The sequence below is a fragment of the Pithys albifrons genome, chromosome 11 (genome assembly GCF_047495875.1).
Source record: "Pithys albifrons albifrons isolate INPA30051 chromosome 11, PitAlb_v1, whole genome shotgun sequence".
Lineage (NCBI taxonomy): Eukaryota > Metazoa > Chordata > Aves > Passeriformes > Thamnophilidae > Pithys > Pithys albifrons.
This window is the reverse complement of record NC_092468.1, coordinates 16502780-16522947: the sequence shown is the minus strand read 5'-3', so window position 1 is coordinate 16522947 and position 20168 is coordinate 16502780. Positions and strand designations below refer to the sequence as shown.

Below are 20168 nucleotides of genomic sequence, written 5' to 3'. Positions count from 1 at the left end.
TCTACAGAGGAAGTGAAGCAGGGCTGTCTTGCAGGAGTAGATGCCTGTGAATTTAGTCACATCGAACTTCACATATTCTTCACTGCATGCTAGTAAAGTTATTTTCCCACTGTATTTTTTACTTCATGTTTAATTCAAGCATGTCTTTTCTGTTGAAGAGTGAGGGATGGGTTAGGGGTGTGCAGGACAGCCATGAAGCAGCAGCACTGGGTGTATCTGTGGGTAACACAATGATCCTGGGAAACTTGGCCACATGTTGCTGAAAGATCAAGCTCTTACCTATTCCTGATAGGACATGACAGTGCTGGAGATGAGTGGTCCAGTAATCCAGGAGAAAACAAAAGAAAGGGAAAAAAAAGGAAAGAAGACTACACTGGGATTTGAGTGTTCAATTTAATTTCAGTGCAAGGAGGAATCAAGGATTATTGGTTACAAGAAACAGCTCTGTTATTCCAAGCTAAGTGTAAAACCATGGCTGGCTTCTTACCAAGCACCCCAGGTTTTGCAGAGAGACCAAATATGTTAAGGCCCCTACAGAACAAAGCACCATCCAAAACACCACTGTTACTCAAATTTACAGAACACTGTTGCATAACTTGTGTTTTAAACAGTAGTAAGGCTCTCAAGCAGCCTGGCCTTTGTGATCAGGCTCAGGAAAGCAATGCAACATCCATGTTGAAGGAAGAGTGAGGAAGGGAAGGTGGGGAAGATGAGGGAAGAGACAATGTGAGTGATATACAGTAAGTGCTCTACCACTCATAAACCAGAGGATTAACAACTGGCTTCTACCAAGTGACCATTATTTGCTCCTTACAGCTTAAAATCCATAGCAGCCAGCCACACTCCCATAGCCACACATTGGACTTCAAGTGGCAAATTAGGGATTCCCCAAAACATCCTTTTCCATACTGTCTCTGGCCTCAACAGAAGCACAGGGGTCTCTGTTAAGCCATTCAGGCAGTGTGACAAAGGACCAGAAAGATAAAAGTGGGAAAGAAGCTGCAGCCTGTTCCTACCATAGGGCCACAATGTACCCTGGAAGCATCAAACCATGCAGAGCTTGTGGCAGCACTTGATGAGTTTCCTCCTTGCACTTGCTGCTCCTAAAGCCTCACATCCCACTCTGGAGACCTCCCAACAGCACTGCTAACCAGGCTCCCAGCAGCACAGGATACAGGCAGCTCAGCCCAGCAGCTCCACCCAGAGACCAAGGGAATCACAGGCAAACCCTGACAGAAAAGCGAGCGGGAGCTCCACAGCTACAGGACGGCAAGGCCAGTCCCTCCAGCACTGGCTACAGGACTGAGAGCACTGGCCTCCTCTGCTCAGGCAGGGGAAGGGCACTCCTGGGGGAGGTGAGTGCCCTCAAGGAGCCACAGACCACAAAGTTCAGTGTGCATCACAGACACGACAGCAGGCACAACTGGGACCATAGATTCAAATGAGCATCACATGTTTGAAGACTTAAAAAGCTGCAGCACTCTCTGACGCTTTCTGGCCTGCCTCAAGGAGCACAGCGAACCTGCACCAATTTGTGTATGTGCTGCGCAAACCAGGTAACTGTCACACAGGACTGGGACCCTTCACTGGGGTAAAATGTGCCCTTCATCTGTCCAGCTGCACACACTGACATGGACAGCAAACTGGCTGCTTTGTCCTCAGAACAGCGACTTCACGGCACCAGTGTTAAAGGACTGCTCCAGCCCTTACAGCACAGCAACTGAAACACAAACACGCACAGAGCACAGTGCTGAGGGATCGTTTGGACAGACAGTGAAACATATAACACACCACAGACTGGGACAAGAACTTCTCAAAAGAGTACACACATTCATTTCCTCCCTGGGCTCTCACACACCCAAGGAAATGCACAGACAGCAAGTGCCCTGAGGCAAAGATTCATTCTCTTCTCTCCAACAGCAACTGAGGGCTCAATTTTAGCAGTCTTGTTGAGGTTTGCTGGAAAAGCCTTTCCCCTGCAGCCCCTGTATAATTTGGAGCTGTGAATGCTGTGTGTTTTACGGGGTGTGCCACTCCATTGTGCTGTGAGTCCTTCCCAGGTGTAACTCCTGCGTGCTAAGCTGGTAACCCCTACCCAGCACGCCCTCACTGCAACACGCCGGGAAGCCCAGTTAAGAGGCACGCGAGCACTACAGGGTCTGCTGGATAGATTCTTATTGCTCCAGCCCAGCAGGGAGGTCCTCATTACACCACTGCTTCATGTGTGCTCTCAAAGCCATGCTGGTTGAGGACCTGAGGGGTCTTTCATTTGTCAGTGGCACCGATACTGCCTGGGGGTTGGGGGGATAAGACAGAGGAGCTGAAGGAAAGAAGAGATGGATGAGTCTTCCCAGTCTCCCTCTTGCCTGGAGGTTTAAAAAGGGAAAAGAAACCAAAATAAAAGCCACACTTGAGTGCTATTCTTTGCGCTTTTAACAAGCATTTTCTTAAAATATAAAAGCCATCTTCACCCTGGAAACTACTAGAATGTAAACAATAAAAAGGGGATTTGTGGAGAAGAAGGGAGAGGAGGTTTGAATGTGCTTCCAGGCAGCAGCCCTTGCTAAGAGCAATGGGTGCCTCCAAGGCCCTCTGCTCACCATCAGCCCTGTTCCTATGGTTCTCTTGCTCATTTAGAGTTCCCCGCTGGGTCTGGACTTAGGATTTGGTGATTAGCAGTTCACAGCAAATCCTGGTAGGCAGCTTAATCCTCTTCATCTTCACTGATGTCATAGGTGACCGCAGACTCATTCCTGGAGCGGTTGGCAGGTGAGGAAGGAGGAGTCTTGGTGGAAAAGGGCCAGCGGAAGGAGGGAGATGGGGAGCGGTCGTGCGTGGGGCTACTGCTGGGACTCTGCTTTGGGCTGATGGCCTGCAGCATCCGGCCCTTGCCCTCCTTCAGCATGTGTTTCTAGCAACAGAAGCAGGAAGACAGTTAGCATAGTTTAAACAGTCATGGAAATGGACACTACCTACAGCTTGTCCAGTATTTTGAGTTGTGTCCCTTCAATATTTCATGCAACCTAAGAGCAGAAACAGCCCCAGCATCGCTCTGGGCTTTGGAAATTGCACACAGTGTAATCACACTGATGTTCAAGCACTTCTAATATGAAATGCCTGTGATATTTACCCAGCAGCACAGGAAAGCCTGGCATAAACAAGCAGCTTCAGACTTATCCCAGGCCAGTGACAAAGTGACTGCCATCCTCTTGGCAGCTCAGTGGCCTGCAGGGCACAGGTTGGAGTTGACAGGCCAGCTCATGGAACAGAGAAACTTTTCATCCTACAACCATAACTGGCATTATCTAGTTAGCAATGGTGAGGACTCCCTGAAAACAGTCTGCCCAAGCCTGGGACAACTTGTCCGGAGACTGGCAGCACACTGAGCACCGCAACAAACCCTAAACTTTGCTCTGCAGACTCTGCAAAAGCCCTACAATGAGTGTTGAATCCCCTTTTCCCAGAGCAGCTCCTTACCAAGGCGCCTTCTGGGCCAAACATCTCCAAAAAATTGCCGATGAACTCCCGGGACTTCTCTTCCCACTTCTGAATGAGATCAATACTCTTCTCCTCCACTTTCTGGACAAATTCCTTTGACTTCTCCTCTACATCCTTCACCCTCTTTTTCACCTTATCCACGCGTTCCTGGAGGTGGTATTTCTTCTCCTGCACAATAAGTGGTGGATCAGAATACAGCTCACCAGATCTGAGAGGTGACCACTTCTGCTCTGTGTTATTGCACTGAATTGCTGCTTATGATTCAGCATCTCCATTCGTCTGCTGACACTTCACTTTCGTGACACTTCTTCCCTAGACTACATGGCAGACGCAGTGGGGCTGTGAGATGCTTTGTGGCAGGCACTGGCACAGTACACAGAGCGAGACTAAAGCCAGAGATAAGCAATTTCAAATAGGAGTGCACAGAAGAGGAAAATATTTATACAACATACAGATTAGATTTGAGCAACCTGCTGTAAGTCTGTCTGCATATCACAACAGCACCAGTCTTTTAGCTGGATGTTTTTAAACAGAGGCAGAGTTACATGCCAAAGAGAGGCCAAGCAGCCATTACCTCTCCTGTTTCACTGTTGTTCACAGGCATGGTATCTGAGTGATAAAAAAATGTTTACTACTTTACTTCCAACATCAGAAATATCTTCTGCCACATATTCTCCTCGTGAGCTAGAGCCACTCAGCACAGGATCAGGGCAGGTCCTTCTGTCCAACCCAAGCACTATTACTCCTGCAGCTCCAGGAAGGGAACAGGATCAAATTTTATCCTAACAAATGACTCTACCTTAAGAAGGTGGCTGAGGGAACAGGAGAGAGATGAGACAGCAGCAGCTGCCAAAAACACCACACTCTTTATTCAATTAAAGAAAACACATACTTGGACACACACCCTCTCTCTGGCTCTTTCAACAGGTAAAATGTCACCAGGATATCTCTGACAATGGAGCAGTATTAGCAAACCCCCAGTTCCTCTGGGTGATGTGATTTCAAGGGCAGAGGAAGTCTAATTTCTACTCCAAGGACAATGGTTGGTGCAAACGCTTAGCTTTGCAGAGAGGCCTTTTACTGGCACATGGCAGGACTGTGCTATCACTAGACAAAGACTCGGCACCTTCACACTCTGCACATGTGGTGAGACCCTCTCCAACTCACGTTTATGAAGCTGACATTGAGTTCTTTAGCTGTGTAGCCCCGCTGTAGGTTCCGTCTGACATAAACATCATAGTCCCGCACGATCCGTGTGATGATGTCTGATGTCGAGATCCCCTCAGTCCTCTGTGTTGGTGCAAACATGCCTAAAGTTGGGGAACAGGAGCCAAGACAGCAGTAGCAAGTTACATGGCAAAAAGCTGCTGCCACTTCTATTAGGAAAAAATCTTTCCTGTCAAGAGCTCATTTCCTAACCATCCTCCCATCACCACATCTTTATCCTTGAGTGTACAACACCAGAGTCCTCCTTTCTGGGACTATAAGGAAGATCTAAGTAAGACCAAAGTTTGTCAAAACCCTGTCAAAATACCAGGTGTTCTAATGAAAAGCTCTTCACTTTATCTGGTATAAAGGCTACTATAATGCCCTGCATATAGAATAGTGTGGCGACAAGGACAGGACAACGAGCCCTACAATTTAGTGAGTAGAAGTATAACATGCTGTGAGGGTCGAGTTTGGATAAATATAAAAAAGCTGCATCCCCAGTTAATTTCACAGCAAACAGTTAGAGAAGCACCTTTGCTAAGTTCACTAAATTCCCCATTTGTGAGAATCTGTAAGTCAAACTGTAGTATGTTTTCAAAAGGTGGCTGTTAGTTCAATCACAACTATACTGGAATTAGGAATTAATACTGGGCCATGCTTGGCCTGAGACATAGGATAGTCCTAGTGTTATGAAGTAAGGCCCAAAGCCGCTTCTTCCTGCCCTCAGAGCCTCCGGGTCAAGACCTTGTTAGCAGAGGAGCACTGCCACTTCCCCAGGCATAATCCTGCCATACACAGGCACAGTAGAAACTACAGAAGATATTTGACAGGAAGACCTAGGGAATCTGACCCAGACCCACCTGCCTCTTTTATATGCTTATAGACATCATCACTGCCAGCAGAAGAATAGGGGATGTCATCATGTGCAACAAAGTCGATCTGAAAATTAAGAAAGCGAGACAACATTTTATCTTGAATGTGCAGGTCTCCTGCTTCTGTCGAAGGCTGGTAACTTTCAGCTCAACACCTCCACGCAGGGGTGCAACAGGGAACAGCAAGACACTTTCCTCTTAAGAAAGCAGCATCCAGCCATCTCAAGTTCTCATTGGCAATCAGCTATCAATTTTAAGTGCACACCAGAGAGGAAAGGAGAGGCTGGGAATAAGGACACAGCTGTTTTAAGCCCCATAGAGAAATGGCTTGTTAATGGCAACAAGTCTTCCCTGGAGACTTGTTCACCTTCCAGAGCAGTTCAGCAGATGTTAGAGATTCCTTTCACTTTATCTCACCAACTGATAAAAGACTCTCAAGGCAGCTTGCCTGGTTTCCTGCTGAAGGGAAGCTGATGAAAATACAAGCTGCTCCTGCTGTAAGCAGGGAATTAGACCAGAAACCCCCCAGAAATCCCTTCCAATCCAAGTTATTCTCTCCCTACTGCATTTCATACCTATCTCTACCCAGTACCAGGAACAGCGAGAACCCTCTCAGGCTTTTTCACCATGTCACAATCTCTACCTTATTTTAACATTACCTGCTAGCTCAGCAAACATTTCTAGTCTCCCAAGAAACCCACTTGATTCCCATAACCTGGTTCATTTTATATTCAAGGAGTTTCAACAGAAAGAGCTTGCTCAGACAGAGGTCACCCCAAGGATGAATTCTTGCTGTGGACAGACAGAGGCTAATCAAAATTCCAAACAGATCAGGTATCACAAATTACCCTGTGCTCTGCCAGGAACTCGGGTGTGAGCGTCCATGGCGCGTTTCTCACCACCTCGTCCACGTAGCGACAGTGCTGCACAGCATCATACCGTTCATTTTCATTCATTACTGTGAAGCCCTTGAAGTTATGGGTCAGCTCATCACTGCAGACTGGAGAAACAGGCAGACAACAGTGAATCTGAGGTACTTACCCTGGTGCTTTACAGTAAGAGGACCTTGCACACACCCCTGCTGCACCAGGCAATGGCAGTTGCTGACAGAGGCTGGCACTGGCACTTCCAAAGCCAGCTCTTCCAGCCACAAAGCAGACAAAATAGGGAGCAGTATGGAGCACCAGTCTCCTGAGAAATGCTGGGCAGGTCGTCTGGGGAATTTCTGCCCAAACTAGGGACCCACATCCCAAGCCTTCAAGGTCTCTAGAGCTTACAACACTTATCAAGAAAACCAGCCAACATAGAAGACAACTCTCCTGTATGAAATAGCACCTGGGAGCCTAGTGGGTTTTTAAGCCTACAGATGTCTCAGGCTTGGAATCTGAAGTCCATGAAAAAAACCCTTGCCTAAACTTCCAATTTCATAAAATGCATAACACAGTCGAATTCTTGGAAAGATGTATTAAAACAAAGGGCGAGTTCACAGAAAATCAAGTTAACTTAATTATTATGTTCTGTGAGAAAGCAAATTAACAACCCATTGTAATCTGCAAGGTAAGATATCAAGGAGGGAGTTTTATTTGCTTATCGGACTCAAAAGTAAACAAGGCATGACCAGTCTCACTGGTACTGGATGTATTTATATTCTAGACAAACAGATGATAAAGAGCAGGTGAGATTGTTCCCGGCTTAGAGCTCATGTTCTCTTGGGCTGTGGCCTCCTGTCTCAGTCCTGCTGCAAGAGGAGCAGCTCATTGCCCTCCACCTCCTCACCAGTCTCAAAAGGCAGAGAGCATGGATACACTCCTTGCTACTTTAACATGTTAATAGTTTTATTTTCCTGTTTGTTTTACGATGTTTATGTACATGGGGATGTCCTCCCACTTTCAAGATTTCTAACCTCAGTGCATCTTGTAGGTTAGAACAACCATTTCAGCTCTCCTCTCTCCCCTCTCCTTTCAGACACTAGTGTAGCTCACACAAAAAATGCAGATGTACCACTATAAAAATGCCCTCAGCAGTGATGAAACTGTGATAAGGAGACAAACCACCCAAGGATGTTATGATGGTTCTATTGCAAGATCAGAGTTTCGTCTTGCTTCAAGAAGGTAATGGAAGTTGAGAAAACTAGTTAAAGGTATTCTCAGTTCTTAATACTTTAGCATCATTACACAGCCTGACCAGGGGTCAGCTCTTGACAGACAACATGCACAGCCTGACGGGCACAGAGGCATTGCCTGGACAGAGGCCTGTGTACTACAGCAGCCAGAAGAAGGGTATCCATTTGCCTGTTACATTATTGAAGCAGGCCTGGCTAAAACACCTCTGTTAGATCTCCTCAAGCACTCAGCAGGTATTTCTGACATCATCTAAAGACTTATGACCTAACAGCCAAAATGGTGAACTTCTATTTGGGGAAATGGGGCCTTGCTGAATTCCACGTGTCCAGCCCCATGCCCCAGAAACCACTATGATCTCCCCACTCCCAGTGGGATCTTTTGGCATTAAGCAAGCCCCAGCAGGGACCTGGAGCTGTGGAGTGACTTACAGGGCAATACAAGTGACACAAAGCTCAAGCAGCCACAGAGAGACTGTTACTCATTCTTTAGCTGTGTCATTCAAGAGTCAAATGCTCAATTATCCCTTATGTATTCTGATACTCAGATGTGCAACTCACCTGTATCTGTCACAAAATAGAAGGGTCAAATTAGACAAGCATGACGAAAACTCTTTTCCTGAAGCATCATTTGGTACAGGGTATCTTTCTGCAGACATATCCAACCTTCAGCTCATTGTAATAAGACTCCAGCAACGTTTGGGACAACTGGCTGCAGTGAGAACTACTGAGGTCAAAAAGACAAACTCCCTGTATGCACAACCACAGACGCAGGTAAACTGTACTCCTGCAACAGCCAAAGTCAACAAGGTCACTCCTTACCTCCAACAATGAGGTATGTGTTTGGGAAGAGGTTCTTTGCTTGCATCAAGGCCCGGGCATGTCCAGAGTGAAACAAATCAAATATTCCATCGGCATAAACTCTGACAGGGCGATCCACTGTAAAAGGGACAGAAAGCCAGTTGTGAAGACGCCTTTCCAGATAAGCACCTGCTAACAGAAAGCCACACGGTCTTTGTATCTGACACACTTGGGAACAGCCTGCTGCTCTCTAGCCCAGTGCAGGCAGACAGACTCAGAGGAGTGGTGTGAGCAGAGGCACAACAAAGCTGCTGTGAGGACAGGGCAGAGAGAAGACCTACAAGGAAAGATGAGACCCCATGGGTCTGGGCAGGGCCCTGAAGGTACCCAGAGACAGAGACTGGGAGGAAGCAAGAAGAGGAATTGATGCAAAGGTCAAGTTGTTAAGTTCAAGCTAAGCAGAGGAGTCAGCTTGAGGACAGCCTCTTGCAATCACTTTTTAGTGATTCTACAAGCTCAGTCTGAAGATGCCAAGAGGCTCTGAAGAGCCAAGGATCTGGAGATATGCGACTGCAAAAGCTATCTGTGTGCCCAAAGAGGGCTGGTCCTGGCAGGCCTCTATGAATGTACAATCACATTCTGGAAACTGGCTAGGATATCCTTTCCTTTCCTCTGTACCTGCAGCAGCTGCAGTTCCTGAGCACAGAAATAAACAGCAACAAGGAAGTATGCAGTGTATTTCAGTCCTAGCAGGCAGGAGAGCTACCACGGTTGAAATTAAGAGGCCTTTGTGCAGGCTCTGGAGACTTTCAGCTGGGAAATCAATGCAGACTGTGAAACACACTGGATTTCCAGAGCCTCTGGCAGGAAACCACTGCCAGGTCTCAATCTGAGCTGGCTCACCTCTCAGCAGCAGTCGGGTAGGTAGAAGTGCAATTTTTATTGTCTCTGTAGCCATAATAGAGAGGCCAAGTAAGACATCTGCACAGTCTGTTTGGCAGGAGAGGGCAGTCATCCTTCAGGAGTCAGTCCTGTCTCTGCCTCCCCTTTGGAGTTGCAATGACAACAGTATTTCTTCCACATTGTTGTTGTGAGGCTGGCCAACTGTGTTTAACAACACTGACTTTAATTCAAATCCAGGTTAGAATGGGATATTCAGATACTTTTTTTTCACTTGCCGATTTTAAGTTTCAGAAAAGATTACTTTTAAAGTGTTTAACTTTAAGCTACTGCAGACAAAGTAAATGTTCAGATCTGATCTGTTCAGATCTGATACTACTATACAGCTGTCAGTGGCACAGGAAAAGTTAAATATTTATTTGCTTCAAATAATCTTATTGGTGCAGGTAGACTGTCACACATACAAGCTTGAAATTCAGTTGTACTGACAGACCTGATTTCACATGGGAACAGTTATCTAATCATCAAAGCATTAACTAAGCCATTGGATGCAAACCTGGTCCAACACGCAAGGTTGTTTCCGCCTCAAGAGATATCACAATCATACCCCAAACCCCCAACATTTATACAATCCCATTCCAGTCTGTTTTTTTACTTACAAGGGGTTCCTCTCATTGCTTCTTCATATGTTACTCTGATGTATGGCTTGCTGTAGTCGATTTCCACTTCATCTGAAAATGGAGCCGGTTCCCTCAGTCCCTAAACAGCCAGGGAAGTTTCGCTGTGAGAATGCAAAGGTGAGGGCAGATCACAGCAGCAGCACTGCCACTGCAGTGTCCTAGTCACTGAATGACTCACTGTGTCTCTCCACAATTCAGACATGTGTACTAAAAGACTAATTAATGTAAAACCTCAAAACAGCCCTGCAGGGTGATTAGCCTGAGTTTAGAGAAGAAGAGGGGAAACTATAGAGTTTAGAAGACAGTAGTGGTACTGGACCCAACAAACCCCAGACTTTGGACAAATAGCAGTTCACAGCAGCACAAGCCAAGCTTCAAATCTCACTGTTGCAGCTCCAGCTATGCCCACTCTAGCAAGACCATAACTCTGCTGTGCCTGAGTGCTTGTGCCATGACATATAAATTGTAACAGACCCTTGATTTGAGTATATAAATGAACAGAAGAGCAATACCAACAGCAGCACTACTGTGTGTATAGTCATATTGTCACCATTTCTGAGCCATACACAGTGAGAGACTGACCTCTACCTGGGCAGAATGCCTCCAGTTGCTGCAAGGAAACTCCTCTAACCTGCTAGCTAGACCACAGCAATACATTTGATCAACAGCTGAAGTCCAGGCATAATTTCTGGTCTGCTCTGAATGAAGGCAAAGCATCAGCCTCTCCCATAACAAAACAATAGCTCAATTTCCTTCCAGCTGGAAGGTGTAGGGCAGCAATGGAAATCTCGTTCCTGAGTCAGAACACTAGGAAACAAGCTTACAGATCAGTAACACCTTCAAGCTGCAAAAGGCTTATCAGCAGTTTCCTCTCTGGCTTCTTGTCCCACTGCAGAATCCTGCCACAGGGCACAGCACCACTGCAGCCAAAAAACCCACTGCTATTATTAATGTCATCCCTTTTTAGAGTGTTTATAGTGAAGAGCACATGAAAACAATCACTGACCGCTACATTCAAGCAAACTGATACTGCTGAACACTCCTTTAACTTACTGAGGCTCCACATTTCACACATCACCTCCTCTACCAGGATCCTTACTGTCAGGTAAGGCCTGCAGGTTGCTCCTTTCATCACTGCCATTATATCTGGGACTTGTCAATAAAACCAGACTCTGCAGTTTGGTTGGCACACACCTGATATGAAGCTAGGAATAAAAGCATAAAAAAGCCTTATCAAAATTATCAGAGGAACACAGAGAAATGTCCTCAAAAGTCCTGCCAGAGTCTTGCCCTTCCTCTGCAGGGCCTGTGAGGGTCAGAACCTGATGTGGTGTGCACAGTACAACGGGCTTAGGTGTCAGCAGGTTTGTTACCACCATCTGCTGCTGAGCCCTGTTGCTTCAGGCAAACACTCTGCCAGCCAGCTGCATAGCTGGGAGTGGTAAAGGCTTCAAGGTAATCTCACAATTAGACAACACTATTACTCTTGCTATAATAAATAAAACTTTTGCAAAAAGAAGAAAAAAGAAATCTTCCATCAGGAGATCTGTGTTTGCCCTGTGGCTAAAAAACAAGGAGGAAGCTTAGAAAGTGGCTAGCTATTATTTGTCTTGTGCTGTTTGTAGACAGATGCTTTATTTCTGATACAGGACAGAAACCAACTTGAAGAGCAAGTGACTCCCCTGGAATAATAACTTGCACATTTCTATTTCCTTACTGAAAGACATGAGGTCTTTAAGAGTGATGGGATAGGTTTGACAACAGCCAAGGATATAAAGGCTGTGTGGGATAAGTCACACAACAGCTCAAGCCTCCATTCCCAATGCTTGCCTCCCCAGTTCTCACTGCTGGCACTGTTCTTACCACCTCTCAATGCTCTGGGACAGGGCTGAAGCTCCTGAAGAGCCAAACGTTGCCAACGAGGAGGAAAGCTGCAACACATGACTGTATTTTGCCAAGGACTATGACCCCGGTGTGATGTGGCAGGGATGGTAGCTGACTTTTGACAAGAGATAAAGAAAGAGCAACCAGAGCACACGTGATGCCCAGGACAGCTCCAGGAAGAGGGCAGAGAGGAACTGTAAAAAGCCCATTGTCACAGTACTGTGGCAAGGACAAGTTAGTCAACCCTTTACCACTGGCATTAACTGGCCCAGACCCCCTTCAGAAGAGATCCCACTGGCTTTAGCTTGCTAAAGCTATCCCAAGGTTGACCTAGGAAAAATTCTTTTAGCTGCTTGTGCTTTTAGTTTTACTGCTCCTGAACAATCCTGAAGTAACAGGAGCATAAAGGCAGTCTCTCTCCAGACTAAGAAAACCAAACAGGCAGTGATATTCCCAGTGCTTCAGTGCACAGATTTAACAGATTACTTCTGCGGGTGCCTACAGACTTCCAATCCTCCTGCAGTTGCATGAGTTATGTGCTAGTCTGGAGTATCTCTCCCTCTTACTGGGTCACTCAAAATCCACCTGTCAGAAGCAACCTGCTACTCCTCCATGGGTATCTATATGCATGCCTGTTCAGCTTAAGTGACAAGCTGGACACACCACAAAAGCAGCTTAGTTGCCTCAGACCTAATTTAAGCCCACGTTGTAAGTATGTTATTAGTATGAACAAAGGAAGATTTCAAACTGGATTTGCAAGGATAGCTACTGTCATTTGCTTCTTTTCCTCTGCCCCCCTTTGTTTTCTGTGTCCACAGAAAAACCACCACATGTATCTTTCTGCTGTTAAAGCTCAATGTCCTAATCTCACAGGCTCCTAAAATTCATATCTTTGCTTACTTACAAGTGAGCGTCGGGACATTTTTGGAGGGATTCCATCCAGCTCTGTTGCCCCATTAGGGCCAGATCCATCTTTTCTTCTCTTTCGGGAATTCAGCCTGGAGGAGGTCGGCGGCTCCATCTTGCCGAGCACGTCCAGTAAGAACTGGAACAAAATGAAGGAGAGGAAAAAAATAAAAACCAACCTAAAAGAAGAAAAGAAAGAAAAGGGAGATATTTGTCAGTTCTTCCAAAGCAGAATCAGTCAACAGCAGGCACAGTGTACAGAAGGTCAGTGCAAAGACACAGCCACCTCACAAGGGGCTTAACCAGTTGTATTTGGCATCAGCTGCCAAGGCTTGACAAACAGTGCCTGGTGGGAATACTGAATCATTTAATGCAACTCAGAGCTGTTCTGCAGAGAGAAACATGCAGCAATCAGCTGGCTGTAGAGAAACTGAAACAAGAGTTGCAATGCAAATTATAAATCATTACAAGGCTAATTACACTATTCTCACATCTGAAAAGCCACCTAAGGATTAAGGCACGCCCAGTCCACATTCAGCCCTGCCCCAGCTCTCATTTGGACTCTTCACCCTTTACACCCTCCAAGACAGCTGGTGGCTGTGCTGCATCCCTGTAGAATCCTCAAGAGAGGGAGGTGAGGGTCTAAGCAGAAGGATAAGGGTGAGAGAAGGGGTCAGAATTTAAATGACTAGCTGGCTTGCTGTTTGCTTTGTTGTTTGTGTAAGATCAAGCTGCAGCTCCCCAGTGTCGACAGCTCACCTTGGGATGGCTGCCACCATGTTCCCCTCTTGTCCCTTGTCCCCATCACAGTGGTGACTCAGCAGATGGCGAAGCAGCTGCTGACACCACATTAGGGCACAGTTACTTCTGGCACTTTATGTACTAGGCTGTAATTAGTGATGGTGCAGCTGAACTGCTCTTGTGATGGACAGACAAACATCACCAACTTGGGACAGAAATTGTGACAGCTATGTAGAAGCAAGTTATCTGTGCTTTTGAGCTGGAGTCATCATGCCTTTCCAAAACAGCCCTGGAGTATTAGAAAGCTCAGCTTCACAGAGTTGAAGCAAAACCATAGGTTTATAGGACGGCATGGCAGCCAATACTCCCTTTTCAACTGCTACAGGAGTTAGAAATGGGTGGCAGAGTTGCAAAAACAAAAGAGCAGCATCATCTCTCTTGCTCACTCACAGTGTTCACCTCACCTCTCCAGTGCAGCAAATGGTACTTCTGGCCTGCTGTTGCTGAGAGCAGCATAACCCCTCTACCCAGGAATGATCCCTATGTGCATGCCTCAACACCCTCATAATAAGAGCCGTGTGGAATTTAAAACACCTCCCCACCCATATGCAATGGGTGTGCTGGAATGTGCTAGGTGGGGCAAGTGTAAGGTATGAGAAAGGGCAGATTCCCCTCCACAAATACCACCCTTTTCCTCAGCAGAGTGGTTCTGCTGAGTGTTCCTGCTTGGGATGAGCCGGGACTGTCTCACTAAGGGCCACTGGCAAAGCTCTGCTGTTTGGCAGCCAAGATGGGTGTGCTCTGTGGAAGAGCTGTTAAGAAGCAGATTTAGTGATCGGACTTACTCAAGCACAAATGACTACAGGATAAGGAATGTTCCAAAGTAAGGAGTCCAGCATAGTTAAACAACACGCGAACATTCTGCTCTCCCCACCAGCGAGATGGGAGCATCAGCGAGATGGGACCTTATGGACAGGGTTAGGGCCAAACACAGCTGAATTGGTTTGAGGCTACATGGATCCCTGGCTTCTCCTGCCACAATACACTAAGAAGAGGAAAAGAGACTCTTAGGCGTATGGGGAGCCAAAAAAATTTTGTGAAGAAGATAAAAGTGATAGTGAAGAGCAGCCATAAGAACCCTTCAGAATTGCATGACCCATCCAGCATTCACTCCATAATGCCTGCGAGTCAAGTTTGCCAAGTTTCCCCCATTCTAGCAATTAATTCACTATTTCCTAACAACAAACAACCTTAGGCAAAAAGAGTTTGCAACCCTGAGCTTCAAGTCTTCAAACACTTAAGAACACATTTAACTTTCAGGCAAAATCTGTGCTATAAATGCAGCAGCTTCCAGAATGCCTCTGAGAAAACACAGGGTATGACAAAGCCATTCTTAGATTTTGCAAGGTGCCACCTTGCAAGCACACTGGATCAGTTATTTGCTTCACCACCATGGTCTCAGCAGAAACCATTCAGTTCACAAAAAGCAGTGAACATCTGTCTCTGGTTCAAGTAAACCCAGCGTTCATGGAAACAGTGAGGGGAAACAGCAGCAGATTTTCCTGTTATTTGGTCAAAATAATTTTGCTATGCTTCAAGTCATCTGTTGGTCTCTGACCACTCCCTTCCCTTCCCTTTGGAGAGAATTAACAGTTTGTTAATGTGGCGATGCAGACATTGTGACCCACAGCCCAGCAAAACAATAAAAGCACTGGCAGAGGTTTTGGTGCTGAAGGATGGACATATCAGCCCCTACACACAAACAGGTGAAGCTCTTCCCACATCAGCTTCTCTGCACCCAACAAATAATTAGATCTCTGCTGAACTATCACAAGCACCCTGCTGCTGGTGTGGAGTTCACAGCCAGCCAAAGAACTGCAGGTTACAGGGCAACACTGGGCTTCAGGCTGATGTACAGCAGCACTGTCCCAGCCCAGGAGAAAATTCCAACAGCTTCTTCCAGCCCCTCCCACCCCCAAACATCAGCTCTCCTCCACCCTAACTTTTCCACTTCTCAGGGTGTAAGTAGTCGAGCGATGGTAAACAATAACTTAAGTGAATGGATTCCAAATTCAGGTATTCTCTTACTGACTTTTCAGTAAATAAGCAGCAATGGTGAGACAGCACCAGCCACAAAGCAGCAGCAGCAACTCTACCCAATATACCCAGTGAGAAACCTGCTTCAAGGATGGGATAAATAAGCTCTATTTGCTCTGATCTTACATGTCAGATGTTGCCAAAGAAGCCTCCGCAATGTCTGCAGAGCTGGGCTGGGCACCTGAGTGATGCAGCTCTGCTAATTACTCAAATTAATGTAGAAATTAAACAATAATTTTACCACTCTTTGGAACTTTAAAACCTCTATCCTGTGGCCAGTGTGTTTCTGGGAAGTCCTCCCATCACCAACTCGTCTTTGTTAAAACCTGGGAACACGTTTCCAAAAACACACTGTACCTTACTGTGATAAAGCTACTAATCTTAGAATGTTTCGTTTTGAGCCAAGTGACTAAAACAGCATCCTAAACAATTACTTACCAACAATGGGATCTGGCATCTGTAGCTGAGCTTAACACATGAGGACACCACTTTTCTTCCCCAAATGCAAAAAACACTGCCTGTTCTAAAATTAATTACATTTGCAGGAAATAGGGAATGGGAAAGACAAGATAACTCTGAAAGCTCACTTCAAGATAGAAACCAAGCATAACCAGAAGAAAGAGCCCTGCTGTAAAATATTAACATTGTTCTATTTTAAGGTGTCACCATCCTGCATTACTGAGTCCATGGCTGAATATGAGAAGCTGCTTGCAAAGAGCAAGGTTGGAAGTGCCCCAATTGGGAAAGCCGTAGGCAAATCACAGTTTCTGCACCACTTTAAATAAACACTCAGGGCTTTGCTTCTTAAACTTAATTCTTTGGTGCATATCCTGTATCAAAGAAGGGCCTTATATTACCCGCCAGCTGGCTGGCCGAGAAAGAGAGAGCTGTATGGGCTCTGCTCTCCCTGTCAGGGAATCACTAAATCCCACTCAAACGCAGTCATTTCGGGTGGGGGGAAAAGGACAAGCATTGATTACCACAAAGGAAAAAAATATATAGGCAGGGAAGGAATTTAAAACTTCTTCCTTAGTGTGAATTAACTACACTATCATCAGAGCTGGAATTTAATCACAACATCAGAGTTAATACTTCTGGCAGGTGGAAAAGGTCAGAACAGGCACAGCAAATCTTCTTGCTTAGCCAAAGCCTTATTTCACTGCATCTTCATGGACAGCACTGATGTGTTTTAGCCTGGGTGGTGTCACAGAACCCCTGCCTCACACTACAGTGGAGAAGATCAGATCTTTCTGCATCCTAAGCACACTGATGGCACAAGGACCTGGCCCATCTGCATTGCCTTTTGATGTCTGGAAGAACTTCTTGAAGAATATTATTCTGCAAACCTACATCACCAGCAGGATTTCTTCTGCCACTTCTTTTGCTTTTCACTTGCAGATTTACATGCCAAAGCAAAATAAATCCTGCTACTTAAACTGAAAATCTGTGCAAAACAAGAGCTGACTGCAAGACTTTGTAAATGCTCCAGTCCAAGGCTGCTCCAATTCCTTCAAGGGACCTTAGCAGAAGACTGGCAGCTGGACCAGCAAGTCACCGGGACACCCACAGCTCACTGGATGGCACCACCTGCTCCAAGGCTGCACCATTGTCCCTTTGAACCTGGGAGTGCTGGCACAGTCAGAGGTCACTGTCATGTGCTCCTTTGCCTACAAGATCATGGCACTTTACAGGAACCAACTATTTCTCTTCTGCTGACTCATCTGCAGGCAATACTACTGAACGTTGCACTCTGCCAGCTGTCCGCAGAGAATTGCCTTGACACATGGACAGCATGTAAGTGGGAGCCTCGGGGAAAAGGAAGTAGTCCTGTCACTTCAGATAATACCCTCGCCAGGCTATAAAGTACCAAAGTGTCCCTGCATTTCTCCACATTCCTCAAAGTGTCAAAGTGAATCCTCCTCCCCTTGTCCTCCCACACCTCCAACTCCCAGTTTACAATTAACCTTACTGGCGTGTATCCCTGTGGAGACCTGTTGTAGACAGAAAGACTGGGAAGAGGTTAAGGACAGAAGACTCATCATGAATCTCTTTTCAATCAGTTTTTAAAAATCTTGACCAACCTCCAAGGCAATTCTATGTCCCGTCCAGGCCTGCCATGTCCACCTCTGTCCCAGACTCCAGACTCAGAGCAACTGCCTGGAAATGGAGTGCTACTGGCTGCAACCCAGCCTGCTCACCTTCAGAGACTGAGGTGCTCCCCACAGTCAGCATCTGCTCTAGCTGTGTGGGCTAAAAGTCCTTCAGCCCCTTGTAAAGGTTACTGCAGGATCTGGCAGAGTCCTGTCTACACATAAAACTGCTTCTCTGGATAAACAACAGCAGCTATCCTGCAGTGTATTCACAGACACGTGAATGTAGAAAAGGTATTCCAGTTCAGCCAGTGCCACGCATTGGTCCAAGAGCATCCAGACCTCTGCTACACCAGCAAAACCAACCTCCAAGGCCTTGCTGCCCCAACTGATCCAGTCAGGCTGACAACTTCCCAAGCAGAGCCTGAGAATGAACAAGCTCTGGTACCTGTGTCCTGCAATTGATAAAAAGGTGCTGCTTCTCACCAGCAAAGTCCCAAATGGCTTAAGATGATTCTTTCTAACACCACCACAACTGAAAAGAGTGCAATGTGATCATGTCTGCAGTGCTGTGAAGTAATACACACATAAAAAAGAACTGCTGGCAAGACCTTTTCTGTGAATTCACAGCCGTTCTGGGTATACCACAACCCCAAGGCACTGAGGGACCCGCCATGCAACAGTCTGTGCTGTGGGTAGTGAAGCAGCCAAAGTAGAGTTTATGCAGAGTATCAGAGAAGATTTGGACCCTGCCCTGGGGCAATAAAGTAAGAGAATGGGTGGTCATTCTGTCCCGGCTTTTGCACTGTGTTTTGGTTTTAGGGCTTAAAAACTGAGGTTTTTGAGACTTTAGGTGTAAACCTCAGTTAGCAGTTTTAAAGATCAATACCAATTCCTTGCTGCAATAGTTAGTCATGAATTTTAATAATAATGTATATACAGCAAATTCCGTCAGGAAATAGAGCATGGGTACTTGCCATCCGAATTTCCAAAGCAAGTACTGTGGCTCTCCTCAAGCCCAGGAGTCCTGCAGATGGAAACCCAGCAGTACCTGCTTCTGACTGCCCCAGCCTCTCCAGCCGCACAGAGGGGTCCTGGTGCTGCAGCAGCACAGGGTGGGCACAGAGGGAAACCCACCTGCGGCATCCTGCACCTCCCTGCACTGCGAGCGAGGGGTACCGCGGAGCATCGCAGCTCTCACAATTCCCGAGGACTTCAAGTCTAATTACAAAACCATTAATGAGCGCAGCCAGGACTTCGGTGGACACAAAAAGCGGGTTAGAGAGGACGTGTGCGGCGCAGCAGCTGGGTCACACCTTCCCTCGCCGCAGCCAGGGCCACCTCCTCACTGTCCTCCGGAGGCCGTGACTGTGTCCTCTAGGTCGGGGCACGTTCCCCAGAGCCCCCATGCTCCAAATCCTGTGTGAGTACTCCAAAAGTTTCCCTCAGCATCTGCTGCTGCCTCCTCTCAGCCAACCCTGAGGATCCCGCCCGAGCCCCAGCCCCTGCCCAGGCCCCCCCAGAGGGCAGGCAGCGCACTGCGACCACGCCAGCAGACAGTGCCCCCCTGCACGCAGACAGTGCCCCAAGTCCCGACCGGCCAGCACCTCCCAGAGCCCCCGCCTGTGCCACGGGCCCGGGACAGGGGTCCGGGGAGGGGCCCCTGAGCGATGCCCTCATGTGCCGCCCACCCGCACCCGCATCCCCCCTCACAGCCCCCTCGGGGGCAGCCCCCGCTCCCGCTGGACGCCCCGTACCCGAGCGCTGCCGCTGCCGCTCCTCCTCCTCCCAGCCCAGCCCGGCCCGGCCCGGCCCGGCCGGGTGCGGCCCCGCCCCGCTCCCGCCGACGCCAACGGGGCGCGGGCGGAGCCGCTGCGTGTGGGGCCGGAACGACGGGAAGCGACCGGCCCGGCCCCGGAAAGCCGCGTCCCGGGAAACCGCGCCTGGAACCTCCGTTCCGGCTCATGACGGCCCTTCACGTCACGGAATATCCCGAGTTGGAAGGGGACACAAAAGGATCATCCAAGTCCATCTCCCGGCCTTGCACAGGACAGCGCCAAGGATCACGCCATGTGCCTGAGAGCATTGTCCAAGCGCTTCCTGAGCGCAGCCAGCCTTGGTGCTGACACTGCCCTGCGGAGCCTGTCCCAGTGCCCGACCCTCCGCTGGGGGAAGAACCTTTCTCTGATATCCAGCCTAAAGCTCCCCTGGCACGGCTTCACGCCGTTCTCAGAGGCTAGTGCTGCTCCTCTTCCCCTCGTGAGGAGGCTGTACACTGCGATGAGGCGCCCCCTCAGCGTGTCCAGTGTAAATTCCACGGGGTTCTGGAAGGAGGAACCGCTTCCAGAGGAACCCCTTCCAGCTGAGCATC

The 20168-nt window shown here is 47.5% G+C and overlaps 1 protein-coding gene across 3 annotated transcripts; it reads right to left on the bottom strand.

The window, feature by feature from the left end:
- Positions 1-374: 374 nt before the first annotated feature.
- Positions 375-19679, bottom strand: PCYT1A (phosphate cytidylyltransferase 1A, choline). 3 transcript variants are annotated; one of them, XM_071566187.1, is made up of 9 exons: positions 19555-19679; positions 12868-13048; positions 10059-10158; positions 8521-8637; positions 6428-6579; positions 5568-5646; positions 4666-4808; positions 3478-3666; positions 375-2911 (listed from the first exon to the last, which is right to left on the bottom strand). In XM_071566187.1, exons 2-9 carry the CDS (start codon positions 12982-12984, stop codon positions 2705-2707), a joined length of 1104 nt encoding a protein of 367 aa, XP_071422288.1. In that variant the 5' UTR covers positions 12985-13048; positions 19555-19679; the 3' UTR covers positions 375-2704. The 3 variants fall into 3 exon arrangements, with proteins under 3 accessions (XP_071422288.1, XP_071422290.1, XP_071422291.1); XM_071566189.1 differs by having other exon boundaries at positions 12868-13008; XM_071566190.1 differs by lacking the exons at positions 12868-13048; positions 19555-19679 and adding an exon at positions 9403-9603 and having other exon boundaries at positions 10059-10148.
- Positions 19680-20168: the final 489 nt, after the last annotated feature.